Source organism: Stegodyphus dumicola, chromosome 9 (genome assembly GCF_044657685.1).
Source record: "Stegodyphus dumicola isolate Sdum_Otavi_A_Nest chromosome 9, ASM4465768v1".
In the NCBI taxonomy this organism is placed as follows: Eukaryota; Metazoa; Arthropoda; class Arachnida; order Araneae; family Eresidae; genus Stegodyphus; species Stegodyphus dumicola.
Genome location: NC_140776.1, coordinates 82,565,761 through 82,588,111, shown reverse-complemented (window position 1 = coordinate 82,588,111; position 22,351 = coordinate 82,565,761). Strand labels below are relative to the sequence as shown.

Here is a 22,351-nt window from a genome sequence, read left to right as displayed (position 1 = left end):
GTTGCGATAATACGTAAGTACCCTTTTTATATATCATTTTAGATATATTATAGTATTTGAATAGAACTTGGGGTAATTCTTCAGATGATATAATTTTTGTGCACCCTGAGTTATAAAATGAATGTTAATGCTGTTAAGTGAACCTAGCGCCGAAATGTCGCGATGGTAAATAAATATAGTGAACTTCAAAGAGTGTGTTTATTCTGTTATGATTTATGCGCTCCCAAGTAGATTTAAGTCACAATAACACGCCGAACAAATACTAATTCGGAAGTCAAACAACAAAAATCAGCGTTATATTTTCGAAATTTTCACAGGACTAGTTTCGATGGTTTTACCGAACCACCATTCCCAGCTGCAAAATTGCAAAAAGTGGTTTTGCAGCTGAGGATGGTGGTTCGGTAAAACCAACGAAACTAGTCCTGTGAAAATTTCGAAAATATAACGCTGATTTTTGTTGATTGACTAATGAAGTAGATTTAATTCAACATTTGTCAACTGTTAATACAATAAGTTTAAATGGAATGCAGGAAAAAAATGCATATAATTTAATATTCTGTATAAGGACATCACGTGGTGCATACATCAAATTTTTTAAGTTGTAGTATGCATTTGAATAAAAATTAGTTCAAACAAATAAATGTTCACAAAACTAATAACAATTTTAATGGGATTTCTGAAAAATTCTAACTGGTGTTTATTTATGTAGTTTTCAAGCAGTGTTTTTATATGCATCAATTCTTAGTGTTGTTGTAGATGTATGTACATTAAATAGCAAATATTTTGTAATCTCTGTCAGCTCATCTAATGATGAGCCATAAGTACTGACTCAGCCGGTTGTAGACAAATAAAATTTTATATAAGGATATCAGTGCAAGACATTAACTTATTTTTTGGTAAATGAATTCTTTAGGAATACTTGTAAAAAAAATGTGTATAATCATTATTGTAATATCCATATAATATTACTTTATGTTTGTTGGAAAATCTGTTGCCAGATGTAAAATTGGTTGCTGCTTGTCCTAACCAACATTCTGAAAGACAAAATGGCAATTAATCAATTAATTCAATCATTCCCAACAAACATTTAACTGGCAAGTATCCAACTATTTGCTAAAAAAAAAATACATAATACTGTAACAATTAGAAAACTGTAATAAATCTGAACAACAGACAATCCTACTTCTGCATTTAAAAAATTTCTGACACGAAGAAAAATATTAAAATGGTACTTAAGTTACTTTCGATACCTTCAAAATCAAAATAAAAAATATTTTGAGTCTAAATCACCCATCCGTAAATATAGTTATTTCTTTATATTGCTTTAAATAAATTTGAACTATAGGTTTAGATTAACTGGGAAAAATATTAATTCATTAAAAGCATTACAATTTAAATAGTTTATTCTGCTTTTTTTTAACGATATTTATTAGTTAAAACTTATAAAGTCATTAAAATTTCATTGAGGTTCTCTTGGTACCTTCTCAGGATTCAAAATGATAAATCTTCTAGTTGTACTCATTGCTGGGCTTGCTAACCATTTAAAGAATGAGAACACATGCAAGGGGGTGTGGTAGGTCCTTAGATTTCTCCTGCTTAAAGGGCAACTGGAGGCAGACAAAAGACTTAGTTGACCAAACCCAAATAGTGATGGATTATCACTGACCATATTTTTAGTTCAGGTACCACTTTACAGAGTCATTAAGACTTTTGGAGAGAGGAATGTGAGAAATCAAGTGTGTCCGTACTGGAACTTGAACTGTGGATCTTACACTAGTTGACCATGCTAGTCACTTTTTCCACAAAAGCACTCTCAAAGAATATGATAATTCTTTATGAACTGAAGTTCTGAAATGATTTATTCCAAACTGAATAATGAATAAATAAGTATTGGAAAAAACAGTATTTTGATAATTGTTATTAGGAAAGATTGAAGGTGGCTTATTTCTGTTAGTTCTTTTAGTTTCAAATTCGAACAGCTTTTGTCTTATGACTCGCTCATTGGCAGAAAATTTGCGTAGGATATATTGGTCAAAGTGGGTATAGTTTTTTAAGATGAAATTAGGTGTTTATCTCTCTGTCTGCCATGCAGCCATCTAAAAAATAAATAATAGCTGACAAAAAATAGTCGATAACATCTACATGATTACCCAAATCAGTTTTCAAGTGTTCCATGCAGATATTCTTCCTAAAGCAGATAGCTCTTGTGTATTCTGCTGTTATTAATAAATTACTAAAATAAACTCAAAATTTTAATTACCACTTTATTTACAGTTATGAGTTTTCATACTGGTGTTAAATTAAAAGATTGTTTCTACATTTGCCATTCACTAAAAATAGCTTTCTCGGTTTTGTTAAATTCAGAATATGTAATACACCACATCACTGATTTGGTGAGGGAGGATTTCAAAATCTTCCTCTGCTTTTGCAAATTTTGCTAAACTTTCCTTAAATCTTTGGTTAGAAGAATGATAAAAATCAAATTCTATTATTTCATTATATCTGATAATTTAATAACTGAATAAAATCTTCAAAAATCTTCAATAATAAAACACATATTGCAGTGATTCTGTATAACAACCTATATGAAAATAATTATAACAATAATGAATACTATGCAATTACAGTAATACCATATAGTCTAACTGTTGATTTGCCGAAATACATATACAAGTATGATTGTATGATGATTACTTCTTTTAAGGAAATTTCCATCTGGCAGCTGTAAATTGACAACTCTTACCTTTCTCTCCTTTCTTGGAGGAAAATTCTTTCTTCATAAGTACAACAATTATTCCAACATTAACATTATTTTTATCAAACTGCCACTTTGATCTCTGATGTAAATTATTTAGATAATCCTGTCAACACAACTGCCAAATGATTTTAACATGATTAGTTATATTTTGCCTCTGGGAAAGTCATTTTTGGGGGATACCTGTTAAATTATGCTCAGTTATAGAGGTGATTTCTCTACCAATCAAAAAGTGTCGAGGGTACAAAACTCTGTAATTATTAGGGTCGAAAGATATAGGGAAAAGGAAGCATGAATTCAAAAAAAAAAAAAAAAAAAAAACCCTTTAGTTTGTATGACAGTTGTTAAAAACTTCTGCAAACTCAAATTAGTATTTCCCAAGACATGTTTTTTATAATAAATGGGGCTAAAACTTTTTAGTTTACTGTTGGGGACTACTGTTCATCTGTAGCTAAACTTTTAGTTCTTTAAAACCTATATTATTATATTGGATCATATAAAAAGGTCTCCATGCTTTTTTGCCTCTAGATGGTCTTGATGCCTATATATCCAGCAGCACTCACCTTATTGTCTCAATAACATGTACTTAAAAAGTGACATTCAGCTTCCATTATTTTTTAAGGTAGTTTTCTAATTTGTTGCTCGTGTGAAAAGTTATAGTGATTTGAAAATAAGTGAAATATCTGAAGAAATACGATATGTGATGCTTTTTTGCTGTAAAAAAGGTAAAAACGCTTAAAAAACATGCCGAAAATTTTGAATGCCCTGAGTGAAATGAAGGACCCAGCAGTGGTTTGCTTGATTCCATTCCTGAAATTTCAATGTCAAGATTGGGAATTGTCCATTTATGAGCTGCTGTAACCTGGCGAAACCATCCAATTCTGCCTGTACTGTACGTAAGTCGACAATTTGAATGAAGCAGTCCAGAAAGAGCGACCAGACTTGGCCAACAGAAAGGGAGTTGTGTTCCATCATGACAATGCGCGGCTACACATATTTTTGCTGACTCTGAACAAATTGACGAAACTTGCTTGGGAAGTTTTGATTCACCCACCGTGTATAGCCCAGACTTTGCACCATCTGACTACCATTTGTCTCAGTCTCTGCAAAATTCTCTTGATGGTAAAAAATTGGCCGACCGAAGCGCCACTGAAAATCACTTGGCCAAGCCTTCATCACAAGAAAATTTCTTTGCCAGATCTGGAACAGGCATTTGAAACATATAGCAAAAGGTATCGCAAGACACAATGGGTCAAATATTCTACCAGCAGCCGTTATTAGAAATAGTTTATCCTTTCCTGTTCGAGAAATTCTTGCAAAGTATTATTCCACTACATGGATCCCATAAGAGGCGAAGAACTCTATGTAATCTATCCTTAAAATCTCCTGGATTTAATTGTTTTAATATCTCACAACTACCCACTCCTTTATTAACTCATCAGAATTTCAAATCCACTTTCTTAATAGCATTCCAACATCTCTCATTATTTTCACAGTTTTAGAAATTTCAAAGACAGATAGAATATTGGTAACAAGGCCATCTATATAAAAACAGGTATCAAGTATTCATACTGTAGCAAGAAAGCAATATTTTTTAATGGTTACCGCTAACAAAAATGGACTTACCCCATCAATTTCACTATGATTTACCCACATGGAACATTGATTGATTTACCTTATTCAGCACTAACACCAAAAATTATTATTTTGAATTTATTCACACATAAATTATTTATATTGTCAATGGAATGGTATCTCAACTGCAGTTTATCTCTTCACATAAAGAAATTTTCGAGAAAGCCTTTTCTGTATCTGCCCAGAGGGCAGTCTTGTTCAAGCAGAAGAATGTCAGTAAAGGAAATAGATTTGGGTATAAATTAACTCCTTGGTATAAACAGTCATTTAAAGATAACTGTTTTGGTTCATATAAACTTCTATCAAAAATAATCCTTAGCTTGGTAGTTATGCTCTCTTGCCTCCCAACTGCATTGCAGGGGAAGTAAGGGTTTATTCATTTCTGTAACTGGCTGGCTCATCACTTTCTAAATGTTTCTCTCTCTCAAGTAATTATTCAAGATATTGCAATATTTTAAATGCGGGGAATTATCACGTTTCATTCTCTGAACAAGATTTAAAAGTCTATTTTTTTTGTGACATTGTAATTGTCTCTACGTTCATCCTAGTTTTCTTCCAAGGTATTGCATGTCTTTAAAACATACTGTTTCACTGAACATCTCTAGAGCCTCATTTCCCAATTCAGTGTTTTAAATACCCAGGGATTCTAACTCCCAGAATTTTTTTAATTGATTATCTAAATCTTTGAAATATTTTACTAATTCACAATGATAATTCTCTTTGACCGATTCATCCTGTAATTTTATTTGATGTGGTCTGTGTAGCAGATAAAAAACGTCAGCTCCCAGAAGAGCAGCCATCTTGGTTGGTCTAAATTTGGTCAGCATAACAAGTATTTTTCGGCAAAAAAAATTTTCTTAGCAGCCAGTTATTTTGAAAGAATAAGATCAGTAATATTATCTACAGTTAAAAATTCATCTTTTATTTTAAAGTCTACTTTTGAATTTTCCCCTAATGTAGTAAGCTTAACTTTAACAGAAGTGAGTTGCTCAGGCCAGATATAGTAGCATTTCTTGCATGTTAGTTTATTCGTAACATATCCACAATTTCCTTTTGAATTATGCTGACTTGACTGCCTATGTCAAGAATTGCCGAATTGTTTATTTTTTCTCTTGTACCCTTCAAATCTTAATTACAGCAGTAGAAGAAAAGGTGCAAGTATTTCGATATTGGAAAAAGGGAACCTATTGCCTTGCACTGAGAAGGATTTATGTTCACATTCATAGCTTGTTCTGACAAATAATTGATTTACGTAGGGAGTTGCATTATTATTAGCTTTGAAACTAATCATGTTCAGATTTAATTTGCTTGAATGTTTATTTCACTAGCACTATTCAGTGAGAAAGATGTTTTTTGAGAATGCACACTATGGGATATTATTTCTCTGAGAAGTGAATCAGGGTGTTATGTTTTTCACCGCACTTTCAGTACACAAAAATTTGAAGAAGTGTTTGATACTATATTAAAAAAAACAGCTAAAGCACAGCCCTTGCTTTTTTAGAAAATCAACCATGTGTTTCTCTGATATGTTTTGAAATTTAAGACATATATATATATGATTATCCAAACAGAAAATACACTTAGATGACTTTGCACTAGATGGGATTGACATAATTGTTTAATATGGGCAAAAACCTGTTGTCTATGATTTGAACATCTTTCTTCCAACAACGACCAAGCAATTTCATAATTTTTAATTTTGATCCAAAATTGAGATTCATTTTACAAACACCGGATACATCACCTTTAAGAGTTGATAATAAATATTGGAGATTTTGTCCTTCTGACAAATTGTCATTGTTATGCACAGCTTTAAATAAATCATTAAAAGTTATCCATACATAAACATTGCCAGTAAATGTAGTTAAACTCGATTTTGAGAGCTATTTTAGAACAATTTTACCAACACTTATTTTACCTTGTTTATTCTCAGTACTTTTCATAAAATTTTTCACATTCAATTTATGTGAGAATGTTTTTTAATCTTACTTAAAATTTTTCCAGATGAATTTCCATGTCTTCTAGATTTGATTCTGCTTTGCTAATATCTTTTTTCACAAATAATTTAAAATTATATCTTTGGAATTCAGCTATACATCCTTTCATGGTACACACGTTTTCCAATTTGACTTTTAATTCAATTATAATATCTTCAGTTATCAGTTAAGTCACCGATTCTACAGGATGATTCTAAATTGTTTTTACAAATTGAGAGGGGTGATAATACCTATTGAGATGAGCAATAATTACCACAGAGCATAGGGTCACATTCCACTCCGAGAGGTAGGAAAGAGGAAAGTAAAAATGCATTGAGGAAAAACAAGGAGACTATCTGCTAAGGCTATCAAGAATTAACTGTATGCAAATTTACACTGAGAAGAAGCAGCATTTTGCTCTTAGTTGGTACTGGAGAAAGCCTATCAGAGCAAACGGTGTCCTTGAAAATGGCACAACACCATCGCTTTAAGTATTACCTTGATAACATCGTCCAAAACTTTTCGTGAACACTACAGCAGAGTACACGTACGAGAAACTGGTAGATATTCACCTTGCATATGGTGAAGCAAAAGAGAATGGAAGCGAAACACAAAGATTGTACAAACAGCGGTAACCAACTTATCAAATTCCAGGTCATCCAACCTTTTCCAGTGTTGATCGAAGACTGCGAGAAACCGGTTCTTTTGCTATTTCAAAAAGCAATGCAGGACGTTCACGACATGCACAAACGCCAGAAATGAAAGAGTGAGTTTTGACTAGATTTGAAGCAGTTCTTTCCACTTGTACACGAAATGAGTGTGGTGTATTTTACACAAAGATGCAATGTGCAAAAAATGCAATTGTTGGGAGACAGATGATTATTCCTGCTAGGCAGACTTTACAGTAGAATGCCTGAAATGAGAAACACAGCGATTCGTGACTTCCTGCATTAATATTATTTAGTGATGAGATAACATTCAGCAGAGAAGGCATTTTCAACATGCACAGTCAACATGTTTGGTCTGACAGCAATTCTCACTGCACTACCCCTGATAAACACCAGCAGAAATTTTCCGTGAATGTCTGGGCAGGTATCCTAGGTGATTGATTACCTGGTAAGCCCTTCCATCATGCCCAAACCGTTTGACAGGTGCAACATACTGTATCTTCTTGAAGGAAGTGCTTCCCAGTCTATTGCAAGCTGTTCTACTCCTCATCTAGACAGACATGTAGTTTATGTACAATGGAGCCCCAGCACATTTTTCCATCACGGTCCATAACTTTTTGAATGCCTTATATCCCGCACGATAGATTGGACATGATGAACCTGTGTCTTGGCCTCCTCAACCCACTGGACTTTTTCTTCTGGGTGCACATGAAATTTTTAGCGTACAAGACACCTGTGGACTTAGCTGAAGATCTCCTGGTGAGAATTGTTGTTGCCGTGGACAAAATTAACACAACATAAGCAATAAATCTGACTTTGCATTTTTTGGTCTCATTCATTCACTTTCCCGACTCTATTGCAAGTTCAGGTTGGAATTCTAATAAACCTCTTTTCTGCCTCTGAGAGTGGAATGTGACCCTATGTTCTATAGTAATTATTGCTCATCTGAATGGGTACTATCACCCCTCTTAATTTTTAAAAATAATTTTGTATAAAATTTTATAAATTTATACTAAAAAATTATAAAATTTTCTGAGTGGGTGATTCTACCCTTTAGTGTGGCTTTTTCATGCTTTAATGGAATTAATTTTTTCTTCCATTGTTATTCACACAAGTTGTGCAACACAAAAGTTTCAGAAGAAAAGTACAGTTTTAATTTTCACACATTCACTATTAAATGTTGCCGATTCATTTTTAATTTAGGCTCTGTTAGGCCATGATAATTTAATGTAATTGAATAAAATCTCAAAACACATTATAATGTTAGAGCTGTAGCTTTTTTTCACAACTCGCATATTTTTTCAGTACTTGCACCACATACAGGAATACACTTGCTAGTTTGCGTTTTTGGTACAGCATTGCACTTTGAACATATTTTCCCCCTTTCCCAGTTCATAAATCAGTTAGGTAAAACTGAGGATCTGTGGCAGAAATACTGGAAGTCAGTGTACAATTAAGAAAGGTGCATAAATGTGAACTATCTTTGAGTACTATAGATGAGTTTCTTGCAGGTGTACATTATATGAGAAAATAAATAAAGAAATATTCTCAATGGAAGTTTTTTTTTTCAGTTAATTCCAAGAAAAATTTTGATGTGCTAAATGCAAAATTAATTTTTCTACAGTTCATAACCTTAATAGGCTTAAAGCAGAAATTAAATATGAATTCTTCATTACAGTAAGAGATGCTTAAAAAATCACCAGCTGTTTTTGTTAAAACATAATGAAAAGCATTTTAAAAGTTTTTTACTGAAAAACTTTTCACAGAATGATAGTTCACATTATTATCAAGATTTTGGATTTAAAAGCTAGTTCTGCTTTGTCCAGTATCATGTTGTCTGAGTGCCTTTTGCATTGTGTTTGGTATACATTCTATTTTATTGTAATATCCTTTAGAATGTTGTCCAGATTTCAGTACCTAACTCAAATTTAGATTGAATTATCTATCATCTGCTTATCTCTGGTGTCTGTATTTTGAATTACATGCCTATACTATAATCCTGTAACTTTTGTAGTCAAGTTTCACAAATGATAAAATAATGGAAAATTTTACTACTATGTCTGCATTGTAATCTTATGCCCCTGAAATAAGCTATCTAGTAGGATTTGATTTAGTAACTTTGGTAGTCAATTTTCACTAGTGATAAAATAATTGAAAATTCTACTACTATGTCTGCATTGTAATCCTATGCCCCTGAAACAAGCTATCCAGTAAGAAGTGTGCTAGATTTTTTACTTAAATCAAATTCTAAAAAATTGACTGTATCTCTCCTTTCAATTTCATTGGCTTTAGAGGATTTATCTGGGAATCTTCTGCAATTTTTTGTAACTTTCAGTGAAAAAAATTTTCTGGTCAGCTACATGGAGAATATTTATATCATCAAAGTAAAGATCTTGTGTTTTTGTGATTTCTTATTGGCCAAAAAACATTGCAATAATAATGATAAAATCAAAATTCGGAATCCAGTTGCCTCTAGCATCAGAAATGTTTGGATATGATCAGTAATCATATAGGCTAAGAAATATGATTTTTCTGAGAGTTATTTGTCGAACAGTCTCATTTAGTACTAAAATAATTAAAATTATTGTATTTTGTAAAATTATTGCATCAATCAATTTTGCAATTCTTTTATGACTAGTTTTTCATTAGTGAATTCAGTTTTTAAAAGGTTCATTTTACCTTCTTTTTAAAACTTGTTTAAGGCTTTATAATAAACATTACTGAATTAAATAGATATGCATAAATAGATGCGTTACATAAATTTTAAAAACTGTTTTCTTTATTTGTAAGATAGATCTACATATTAATATATATGTATGTGTATGTATTTAATTTTTTCTAATGCTTTTAGCAATTCTAATTGGTGGAAAGGCTCTAATCATAGAGGAGAAGGACTTTTTCCTGCAAATTTTGTTACTGAAGACTTAGATTTTGACCCAAAAATTATAGGTATTGATTTGGAAAATAGCAATAAAATATTTTTACTAGTAGTGTACCATTGTTTTGCAATGTTTTATTAACATAAAGCACACAAAGTTGTGGAATTCAAAAAAGTTTCCTTGTATTTAGGTTCATTCTTATGTCATAGTTTTAAAGAAAAGTTAATATGTACAAGAATTAAATTATTGAATATTGAAAAAGCAACTAGAAGATCATTGTATATAGTAAAATCTCAATTACTTGAACTGTTGATTTTTGTTGAAAGTTATACTCAATATAAAATACTAATTCAGAAGTCAAACAACAAAAATCAGCGTTAATTTGCAAAATTTTCACAGGACTAGTTTCGATGGTTTTACCGAACCATCATCTTCAGCTGCAAAACCGCAAATGAACAAGATAGGAAATAATGTTTAGATAAGATAAGAAAGCCTGGACAAGAATAAGCAAGTGGCGCCATCTGTTGGCGAAACCAGAACTAAAACATAATTTCTCTAAAAGCCGAAGGCAAATTTGGATTGGAATTAGGATCGTTAACTAGAACAGAAAGATTTTTATGAATGTGAAATGCCTCTAGAAAATCCAGTTCTCCAATGGAAGATGTTTTTTGAATAATTTTGGCAGCAGAAAAATTGAAAGTGTGATTTTCGGACCAACAATGTTGAGCAACAGAAGACTTCTGTGTTTCCTTTTTTCTAACATATGCTTCATGTTCTTTGACACGAAATTTTAAGGCTCTCTTAGTTTGGCCAATGTAAATTAAACCGCACTGGCAAGGAATCCTATAAATACCCCAGGAATTCATATCCGGAATGGGGTCCTTGAGTATAGAAGTTGGAATTTTATTGATGGGAGAGTAAACAACCCGAAAGTTAAATTTCTGCAAAATATGTGCAACTTTATAGCTAATTGATGGAAAGAAGGGAATGACAACAGAATTTTTATAATCTCCTAAAATAAGAGTGTGGCTTTTGGTGTGTTGAGATGAGAATTTTTTAACTGCTTGATTAATAATGTTCGGTGAAAAGCCCCTGTCAATAGCTATTGCTTTTAAATAATTTAGTTCTTCATCAAGGGCCAGTTTGGAGGAGCAAACTTGAAGAGCACGGAAAACATAGGAATAAAATGAAGCTAACTTTTGTTTAGTCGGATGACATGATTTAAAGTGTGGTGGAAGGCAAACCGATGAAGGTTTACGGTAAACTGTAGTACTGAAGTTGGATGTGTTACGTGTGACCAGAATGTCGAGAAACGGAAGAGAATTGCAAGTCTCAAGTTCAAAAGTGAACTGAATAGCAGGATCAATAGAATTCATTGTTGAAAGAACTCTATTTAAATCATCTTTATTACCTTCAAACAGGGTAAAAGTATCGTCTACGTAGCGGAACCATGCCGGGAAGTTTAAAGTTTCAAACAATTTTGATTCATAATAATGCATGTAGATATCAGCCAGGATGGGACTGAGGGGGCTTCCCATGGCTAATCCCTCAGTTTGCTTGTAATATTTATTTTGGAAAACAAAATGTGTTTGTTTCAAACAGAGTTGAGTGAGAGAAATTAGCTCATCAATTTCGATGCAAGAGAAATGAAATTCGCGAAGTCTGGTTTCTAGACATCTTAATGCACCCTCCACTGGGACATTGGTGAATAATGATTTTACATCAAAAGAAACCATGAGTAAATTACGAGGAGAAATGTTTTTAACCTTTTTTACAAACTCTATTGAATTTTTTATGGTGTAAATGTTATTGTCTAATAGAGTGGAAAATCTAGAAACTAAATATTTAGCTAATGGATACGAGGCAGTACCTAACTTTGATACAATAGGGCGGAAAGGAATACCACTTTTATGAATTTTGGGAAGAGCATATAATCTGGCACAATTCGCAACAGATGGGATAAGCGAATGTTTTAAGTTGCTTGAAATGATTTGCGAAGATTTGATCGCAGTTTTTATTTTGGATAAGTCCGAAGGTGAAGGATCTTTAGGGATCGGATTATATGGTCCTTCGTTTAAGAGTTTAGTGACACCATCGATGTAAGTGTTCCTATCCATGACGACTATCTGGCCACCTTTGTCGGCCTTTGAAATGACAATATCCGGGTTAGAATGAATCTCGCGCATTGTAGCTCTTTCTCTCGCAGTTAGATTTGGTTTCAAAGGTTTATTATTGAATTTCACATTATGAGCGATAAGATGCCTAATCATTTCTTTCTGTGAATCTGAAACTTTACTGAACTTGAAAGCTTTTTCGATAGGAGCCAAAATCTTTGGAATCGAGGGTTTACAGGTTTGTGAGAAGTTAAAATTATATTTTAGAATTCTCTCTTGTTCTTCTGAAAGACTAACATTAGAAATATTAACTATTGGCTTGATGTTTACAATGGGAAGATTTTTTGAACTACTTGAACTGGAAGACTGTAAAAGAAGTTTTTCGAATTTAACTGCAAGGGTGTTTTTATGACGGTTAACTGCATTTTCCGTTCTAGACCAAGACTTTTGTTCAAGGGCAGTGAATTTTGGATATGTTTTAGCGAGTTCCAGATGAAGCTTATAGAGTTCATGTTCAATTTTGGACAATTGTTGACGTGTATCCCTTATCACGGACCGAAGTAAGGCAAGTTTGCAATTTAACAGAATTCTTGAAACGCGACTCGAAGGTTTTTGATTAGATTTGATTTGAATAAAATTGGGGATCAATTTTTTACATTTACATTTAAGTAAAAAGTCAAGATGATTCAGGAATTTTTGCCGATTCAGGCGTAATTTAGTGAAACGATTAACGGATGAAGGCATGATAAACAATGCAGAAAATCAAACTAAATTAACTGAGCAATAATAAAGTACACACAAAATAGCAGAAAAATCCCTCACTGAAATGAATAGAAAACAAAATGTTTGTAAGCAAAATGCATGAAATCAGACAAGCAAAGCACAATATCCAAATGTACAAAACATAAACATAACTTGAAAATTGCAAAAATGTACTCACCGAAACTCCTACAATCACAAAATGGCGGCCACACCACGTGCAAAAAAGAAAGCAAAATGTAAGCCTGTTTGGGGCTTCTTTAATTAAGACACAATAACACGCCGAATAAATACTAATTCAGAAGTCAAACAACAAAAATCAGCGTTAATTTGCAAAATTTTCACAGGACTAGTTTCGATGGTTTTACCGAACCATCATCTTCAGTTAAAAAATTCTCATCTCAACACACCAAAAGCCACACTCTTATTTTAGGAGATTATAAAAATTCTGTTGTCATTCCCTTCTTTCCATCAATTAGCTATAAAGTTGCACATATTTTGCAGAAATTTAACTTTCGGGTTGTTTACTCTCCCATCAATAAAATTCCAACTTCTATACTCAAGGACCCCATTCCGGATATGAATTCCTGGGGTATTTATAGGATTCCTTGCCAGTGCGGTTTAATTTACATTGGCCAAACTAAGAGAGCCTTAAAATTTCGTGTCAAAGAACATGAAGCATATGTTAGAAAAAAGGAAACACAGAAGTCTTCTGTTGCTCAACATTGTTGGTCCGAAAATCACACTTTCAATTTTTCTGCTGCCAAAATTATTCAAAAAACATCTTCCATTGGAGAACTGGATTTTCTAGAGGCATTTCACATTCATAAAAATCTTTCTGTTCTAGTTAACGATCCTAATTCCAATCCAAATTTGCCTTCGGCTTTTAGAGAAATTATGTTTTAGTTCTGGTTTCGCCAACAGATGGCGCCACTTGCTTATTCTTGTCCAGGCTTTCTTATCTTATCTAAACATTATTTTCCTATCTTGTTCATTTGCGGTTTTGCAGCTGAAGATGATGGTTCGGTAAAACCATCGAAACTAGTCCTGTGAAAATTTTGCAAATTAACGCTGATTTTTGTTGTTTGACTTCTGAATTAGTATTTATTCGGCGTGTTATTGTGTCTTCAATATAAAATGTTTTTGAACAGTTGTAAGTGAAAATTTTGAGAAGAGTCTAGAAATATATAGATGTTGTGATCATAGTTCTTCAGACTGTTTTCTCCTTGTTTTCTTTTCAATATTTGGTAATTTAGTTTTCAGATCTTTGCTTGTTTTTATCACTCTTGTATTCATCTATCCTATCCTGCCCCTTTTTCTTTGTATCTTCTGTTCAATCTGTGGGCTGTATGAAGATACTCTATAAGATAGCATACTGGTGTCCAAAATTAAGTGTACAAACACAAAATGTTATTTCTTGAAAATTAATTGGTTTGTTGTAATAAAATTTTGCCCATAGATGGCTATTATAATAAGGCAGCTTATAGTGACAGAACAAAGAAAAAACTGTAAATATTTTGTGATGGCGAACCCAAAAATTACGAAAATATGAGACCTTATATTTCCAGAATGGTGTGTGTGTGGCTAATGAGTGTTGCCAATCCATGCAGCTTTACATACATCAAAACAAGCTCCCGTATTGTAAATGAAGTTGTTGATTTAGCTTTTAACATGTAAAAGGTTTTTCTAGAGCATTACAAGCAATCTGTATATAGGATTTAGGTGTAGCAACTTCATTTACGATATCATGCATATCTTCTTCCTGCAAAAAAATCAATGACCAGTTATGCTTTGTGTGGTCTCATATTATCATCCATAAAAGTACACTTTTCTCTAACAGCTCCCTAGAAAAGCATCAAATAATGTTCAAGAACCTCATCTTATGAATGCTGTGCATCACAGTATCTATTTCAAATCATGTAGAGGTATCCAGGCTTCCAAAATTAAGCCTTCCTGTTCAATGATTCCATTTCTACAAAAGTGTTTGATTCCTTTTATAATGGAGGGATGTTTATGGGCTTCTGGCTTTCTCTAGATGAAGATTTGTTACTCCTATAATTAATCTAAACTAATCATTAAGAAGTATATGACCCCCAATTTTTCTATTTCTAAGAATGATATGCCAGACTCCACAAAGATAAGATCTCTTCTGCAATCTGTTGAAGAGAACTTGTACCATTTGGTTGGACATAAAGGCCTTTCCTGTGAGGCATCTGTATGCAAGTTGCTTGAAAATTGTTGTTCCAGATACATCATCATGCTTCTCAAAGTGCTGTCCAGCTGTTATCTCTCTATAGTAACCCAAACTTTTCTCATCACAGAATGCTTTTTAATTTCTAAATGTTTTAAGGAATACAAAAGTAATTTTTTTAATATATATATATATATAATAAATGATAAACATATATAAGTTAAATGACAATGTAGCATAGATTAAGATTAGGTTTTTAGTTACAAGAAATGTTAACACAGATAATAAGGTGAGGGGTGATAAAGTAAGCATATACAGTACAAATTCCAAGACTGAAACTCCTTGGGATTTGAGAAATTCCAGATTTGGGATTTTTCCAGATATTAGATCTTCAGTTTAAATCTTTTAAGATGACATGTAGAAATTATAAAATAAAAAATCTGAAATAATGAAGCATTTATAACCTTAAGGGTATCAAAATTTACAAGAAAAGCTCAATATGTATGTGTTTGCTTTATTAAACATATCTTTCAAATTTGTTGTTCAAGTGTTTAAGTTGCTTCATTTCTTGCTCTAAGACTTTCTCTTTAATTCTATAGATACACTTCTTGTTCAGTTACAGAGTTCCATTATTTAAGTCCTCTAACTGCCATGTTGAGTATTCCCACTAAAGTGGCAATCAAAATTTTCTCATTCTCAGCACTTTCTTTTCTATCAGTAATGATATTTTCTGGATTTACAGTCATACTATAGATTTCATTGTTTGTCGTTTGATTGATGGTTGGGGCATTCTCATCACAATGTTTCTATCAGTAATGATATTTTCTGGATTTACAGTCATACTATCGATTTCATTGTTTGTCGGTTGATTGATGATTGGGGCATTCTCATCACAATGAAAAATTCTGCTTCCCCCCCCCCTTTTTTTTTTCCTCTTGTTTAATCCTTTAAATTCACAGCTATCATTATACATTTAGCTAGTGTCCACCATAAACGATTGATGATATATCATAAGAATGGAGACATGAGACGTGTTGTTTGCTAAAATTTTGTCATTCTCCTGTCACGTGTTGAGGAAGTTAAGTTAGAATTACATTAGTTTAGTTATTTATTATGCTTACTGTTCCCTATGTATGGTTGAGGCTTATCTGAGTTCTGAATAAATAAATTTCCACAGTACTTGAGGCTTATTTAAATAACAAATCAGTTATTATATATTCAAACAACATAAAGTGTAGTCTTTTGACCTCTGAACATCATTTACAAAATCTATTTTTTTGCATATGAAAGGAAATTTCTGTTAAATTTCTTCTCGCCAGCCTACTCAATACTTCACTGTGCAGTTAACACAAGTCTGTAACCATCACCAAGCATAATGTCAATATAAAAGGTTACCATGCTATTTGGTATTCAATTACAGTATTTAAAAAAGAAAAATTGTTTGGATTCCATTGTGTGAAACATCTCTCAAGCTGCCATGTCTTGATAGTCATGTGGTGATGAAAGCAAAATGTAATAAATAATGATTCAACAGATTAATATTAGGGATTTAAGTTATTCAGTAGGTATATAATCAATGATTTTTCCATGTAGAATGATTTGGTTTGAGGTGGATGCGAACCAAAAAAGGCAACAATGGAACCAAATTATTGATTTTACAGATTTATGTTAATAAACAATCATTTCATCAGTATGAAGATATTTTATTTAATGCCGAAGGGAACTCAAGAGCCATGACTCTCTACTTTTATCACGAAAAAGTATTGAATGCATATGCATAAAGTGTACTGTATTTTTACGTTTTGCTTGTGGTCTGGATTTTTAACATTGTTCTGTATTCCAAGTTGTATATCATACATATGAAAGAAATGTTTTTTGATTTTAAATTTTATAAAAAAAAATACACATAAAACTAATTAAATGAATCAAATTAAAACATTTTTAGCTTTTAATGATTATTATATGTTCGAGTTTTCAATTTATAAGTTCTTCTAATGTGAGGCATAATGCCAAAAACCTGAATTCTTATATCAGATGCAACGTGAAGTCAGTTTCTGTATTTTGATTTTAATGCAGTGTAATGTAAAAAATCTGCTTTGTACAACTGCATTTTTGCAAAAGGAATTAAAGTATCATGTTCCGTATCATATGAGTATCATTATGGAAATATCATGAGTAGTTTGTTTTGATAAGTTTAGATATTTTTCTGAAAAACTTATCTAAAACTGATTTCGAAGTAGTTTCCTTTAAATTCTTGTTTTATGCTGGAATCAGACATCAGTTTTTAAAGCATTAGTGGTAACTACTTTGAATTATTTCAAAATGATGTGTTTGTAACTTTAATTTTGGACTCCAATGTACTTTTAAATATAGTATCTAAATGTAATAGAACTGTGATGAAACAACAAATGTATTAACATTGGAGAAAGGAATGATTACAAGCTATTCATATTTTTCTGTTTAGTTTTGCTTATAAACTACAGTGTTAAAATTTGAAAATATGTTCCCTTCAGTTCAAATAAATAATGTAATATTCAATTATAAAGCATTTATTTCAAATAGTAGTTTTTTAAATAAAAATTTATTGTCTGAACTCACTCTATTCTCATAGTGTTTCCATAACTGAGGCTGTACTGTATATAGTAGATACTGAAATGTTAAATATCCTGGTACAGCAACATGCAAATTTTTAGATAGTGCATATGTTGCATAACACTCACATGGATTATCAGTTCTGAACATAGAATAATTTTGATGAACTTGATATTTGAGTTAAGTTTATTTTTTAAAGATTTTATAAATATATTTCAAAAGAAAAAGTTACATAATACGTTTAAGCTCTTTAAATGATATGTGGTTGTTTTATTATAAGCATGTAGGGAATGTTAAATTTTTTGTAGCTAAAAAGTTGGAAATTCAGATATATATATATATATAACAGCTTAGGAATTTCATTAGATGCTTTTGCTTATTCAGCAAGATCAGAAATTTCCTCTTTTTTTAAAGCCCCAAAAGTATAAATTTTGCTTGTTGAAATCTGCCTAGATAAAAATAGACTAAATAAATTGCTAATTACATATTAATTGGCATGATCTACTTTTAGAAATTAGTTTTTCATGTTAAATTTTAATCACATCATTTTCTAGATACCACACAAAGTCTTTGAAAAAAAAATAATTTTAATTAATTTAAGACAGCTTATTGATTTTAGAAAGGTTCAAATTTGAGTCAAATGAGTTTTCATTAGTTTTGACATTTCTTTGTCAATCTTAACTTCAATCTGTACTGAAGGTAATGATTAACTTCAAAATTTAATACCTTAGCAGTGGGTTTATTTGCATTAATCATAGAAATTATTCTTGGACTTATTATCATGAAACTATGCTTCTTAGTTTCATTGTATAATTTTAAACTTCCTTCCCACTAGAAAATTCTGCACTAAAAAATTTTACTTTTGTTTTGAATCTGTGAGGAATTATTTTCTCATTTTAATTTAAAGTCAGTAACCCCTCCCCCCCCCAAAAAAATAAGAGTCTGATAACAAAATTACATAGTTCTTAAAAATGTATCTTACATTATAAATTGAAAAAGTAGGTAATTAAACATTAATTATTATGTGGAAAGGAAAGTACAAACAAGAAGTGAAATTGTGGCTGTCACATGGCTGATAAGTTTGCATAATAATCTTTCCCTATTTCACATCAAAAGAATCTGCCACTTAAAATTCGCTTTTGAAAAGTCTGGTTATTTTTTGGTGTACATTTGAATAAATTAGATTTGAAAGATATATTGCATGAAACCTAACACCTTATTTTAATAAAATTGCATATTAATTCATTAAATCACTTCAGAATAAAAATGGCATATGCATAAAAATTAATGTAACATTTAACCAGATTTTAATAGCAAATGCGTAATTTTGAACCATTTCAAGAAATTAAGGAACTCGTAAAATAAAATAAGTATATTTATATCCTGGCTTGTATAATTAATTTTAGTGTATATATTTTACTCTTTAAAAATAACAATCCTGTGATACTCTTCGAAACTTTAATACCAGATTCTTATTCATTTTTTTATGCATCTGTGTTTGTTGTCAAAACAAATGTAAAAAATTACTCCTAATTATAATTTTCTCCTACTAGTTGAAACTACAACAGAGGAAGAGAAGCCAGCTGATATTGATGTAGAAGTCAAAATAGATGAGGTAGAATTAAAGAAAATTTTCAAAAAATTATATTTATCTCTATGTAAATTTTAAAGTTTTCTTGGTACTTTCTTATCATCTGCACCCATTCTGTTAAGTTGCAAAAAACTATATTCATGAATCAAAGCAGTATGCCACCAAAACATCTATGTGGCAAGCCAGGTATGCACATGATACACTGCTTCAAAAAAACAATGGGAGAGTTCTACATCTCCCATTCTACTGGGCCGATTGACGAAATTCAACTTGCGTTTTTGTCTCAATAGCTCGACTTGGATATGTTTATATATAGCATCATTATAATATAGGTATTTTGACACAAAATCAGACTTTTTCTGAAATGAAATACAAATTTTTTTCCATATTTCAATTCTACGACTCAAATTATACCAAACTACCAAGATTTGTAAAAATCACACGAGTAGTTTTTAAAAAATTAGCTCTCAAAGTTTTAGCTCCTTAATGTTAATTGAGTTTGGTATGTATTTATTTATCTTTCTTTTTTTTATATAAAACTTGTTTGATTCTTTCTTTCACATTTTGAAATTTAGGTTCATTCCAAATAAAATTCACCCATTTTTTATGATTTATTTTTAAATAATTTTTATAAATTTTTCAAAAAAATTTTACCATCATCTTAAAGTATACATATTTCTAAGCATACCTGCAAAAAGTTACAGGTTTTTATTCAGAATTTCTGAAGATATATGTGAATTTATATATTGGCCCGTTTTGAAATTTGGCATATTTGTTAAGCGATAAAATGTGTTTTAGACATTTTGCAAACTTTATTTGGAAGTAGAAACAATGTGATTTTTTTCCGCTCATGTACAATGTAAAAAGGGAGGAACAAGGTGCCTTTTTTTCCACTCTGGCCCAATGGAAGGAAAGGAAAATTGGTTGCCACATATTAAGAATTTCGCCAAGTGGATTATTTTTGGTGCAAACTGAAAAAGATAAATGTTTTAATTTCTCCATAAATTTTGCACCAAATTTTACAAAATTTAATAGCTAGGCATAATTTGAGTCGTAGAATCAAATATGGTAAAAAATTGGCATGTTATTTCAGGAAAAGTCCGATTTTGTGTCAAAATACCTATGTTAGAACAATGCTATGTATAAATATAATATACAGCGTGTTTAAAAAAATATATATGTATTTCGAATGTATATATTTATTAAACTGTATGACATGACATACAAATATGAAACTTTTTACACATATGTACGAACCTCTCAAGTTCCGATTACAGATGTTACAGATGTTCAATATGTCCTCCATCAGCGACACGAACAATATCACATCAATACTCAAATTCCTCCCATACTCTGGCAAGCATGTCCGTCATCACTGATGCTATGACGGTATGGATCCGGATCTTCACCTCATACATGTTCTGTGGGAGTGGTGGTACATAAACGTTGTCTTTAATGAAACCCCACAGGAAGAAGTCACAGGGTGTCAAATCCGGTGACTGTGGAGGCCAGCCGAGACATGCTAAGTCACCAGCACCTTGATGACCAATCCAACAGTTCAGTAGAGTTTCATTCAGATAATCACTCACTTGGTGACATCAATGAGGGTGTGCCCCGTCTTGTTGAAAAATGAAATTGTCTTTGTTCAGTCTCGGAAATAACCAGTTTTGTAATATAACAAGATACTGCTGACCATTAACCGTGTTTCTATCAAAGAAGAATGGGCTGTAAACAGATGATTGGGATATCGCACAAAACACATTGATTTTGGGCAAATCTCGTGGGGAATTTTGGGCTGCATGTGGGTTCTGTAGGCCCCGAATTCGAACATTGTGTTTTTTTTTATGACCACTAACATGAAAAGTCGCTCCATCACTGAACACGATGCATTGTGCGAAAATGTTATCATTGTTAATAGCATCAATAACATCATTACAAAATGCCACATGTTTGCATTTGTCATTCTAATGCAGAACCTGTAACAAATGCAACTTGTACGGTTTCATAAACCAACCGACGTCTCAAAACACGCCAAATTGTTGTTGTAGGCAGTTATAGCTCCCGACTGGCATGACGAGTTGATTTCGAAGGACTACGTTGGAAAGCAGTTTGATTTCTTGCAACATTTTCGTCGGGATTACGAGGGCGGCCAGGACTCTTTCCTTTACATACATATCCTGTATTTACAAACTGTCAATACCATCTGCGAATGTTCCACCCATTCGAAGGTTCACTTTGGTACCTCAACTTGAAACGTCTTTGCATTGTAATCACCAAATTGCACTTCGCAAACTCAAGAATACAAAAAGATTTCTGCTGCGGAGTAGCCATTTTAAACATGTGAGGGTTACCACGCAAAACAGAAGACAACTGACATCTAGCAGCTATTAATATAAACTAGACTATGTATTCATTTCGCCAATAGCCGAGCCGAGGCATGGTGATTGGTAGTTTGGACAAAATAACACTTTGTAACGCGTATATTCTTTTTGAAACACTGTGTATATCCTATGTCGCGCTTTCCAGACATGAAAAACATAATTCGAATTTTGTCTATCGGCCCAGTAGAATGGGAGATATGGAACTGTTCTTTTCTTCTTCTTCTTCTCTTCCCCCCCCCCGCAGTGGACATTTAATATGGAATGCCAACTTTGTGCATTTCTCTGATATTTTTTAAGAGAAAACAAATTTCTGTTCTCATGGGGAAAACAACAGCAAAAATAATGAAGGATTTAATTTCTTGAGAAATGTAAGTATTTTGTTACCGGTGTTTCTTACTTTTTACATTTGATTGATTGATCATTCCATATAAAATTCTTAGTGAGCCATCATTTTGGAAACGGCTGTTGCCTTTTGCGCATTAGCTTGGTGAAAATTTAGTCAGCTATGAATTTGTGTGGGGGGGTGCAGAAAATCAGAAAGTAGTGTTTTCATTTTTCATTTGTAGAGAGTAATAAACAAAGTTTAGTATGAAAATGGCATTAAATTTTGAATTAATGTCTTATTTGTTCTGTTCAAAACATTTGAAAGGAAAAAAATATTTCCAGGTATTGAAACTTCTGTATTTTCTTTTGGGCTATTTCAGTACATTACTTAAAGATTCACTTCATTATAATTTATCTAAAAATAAGATATAAATAATTACAAGTTTATTAGAAATTTAAAAGTATTAACATAATGCCTGATTTTTG

At 32.0% G+C, this 22,351-nt stretch overlaps 1 protein-coding gene across 3 annotated transcripts in view; it reads left to right on the top strand.

Moving 5' to 3' along the window:
- LOC118201269 (signal transducing adapter molecule 2-like) overlaps positions 1-22,351 on the top strand; it is a 77,533-nt gene that overhangs the window by 25,961 nt on the left and 29,221 nt on the right. For all 3 annotated transcript variants that reach the window (XM_035373333.2, XM_035373332.2, XM_035373334.2), the window contains exons 8-9: positions 9,886-9,983; positions 19,123-19,184. In XM_035373333.2, coding sequence (XP_035229224.1) covers positions 9,886-9,983; positions 19,123-19,184 — 160 coding nt within the window. The remainder of the gene's footprint in view (positions 1-9,885; positions 9,984-19,122; positions 19,185-22,351) is intronic.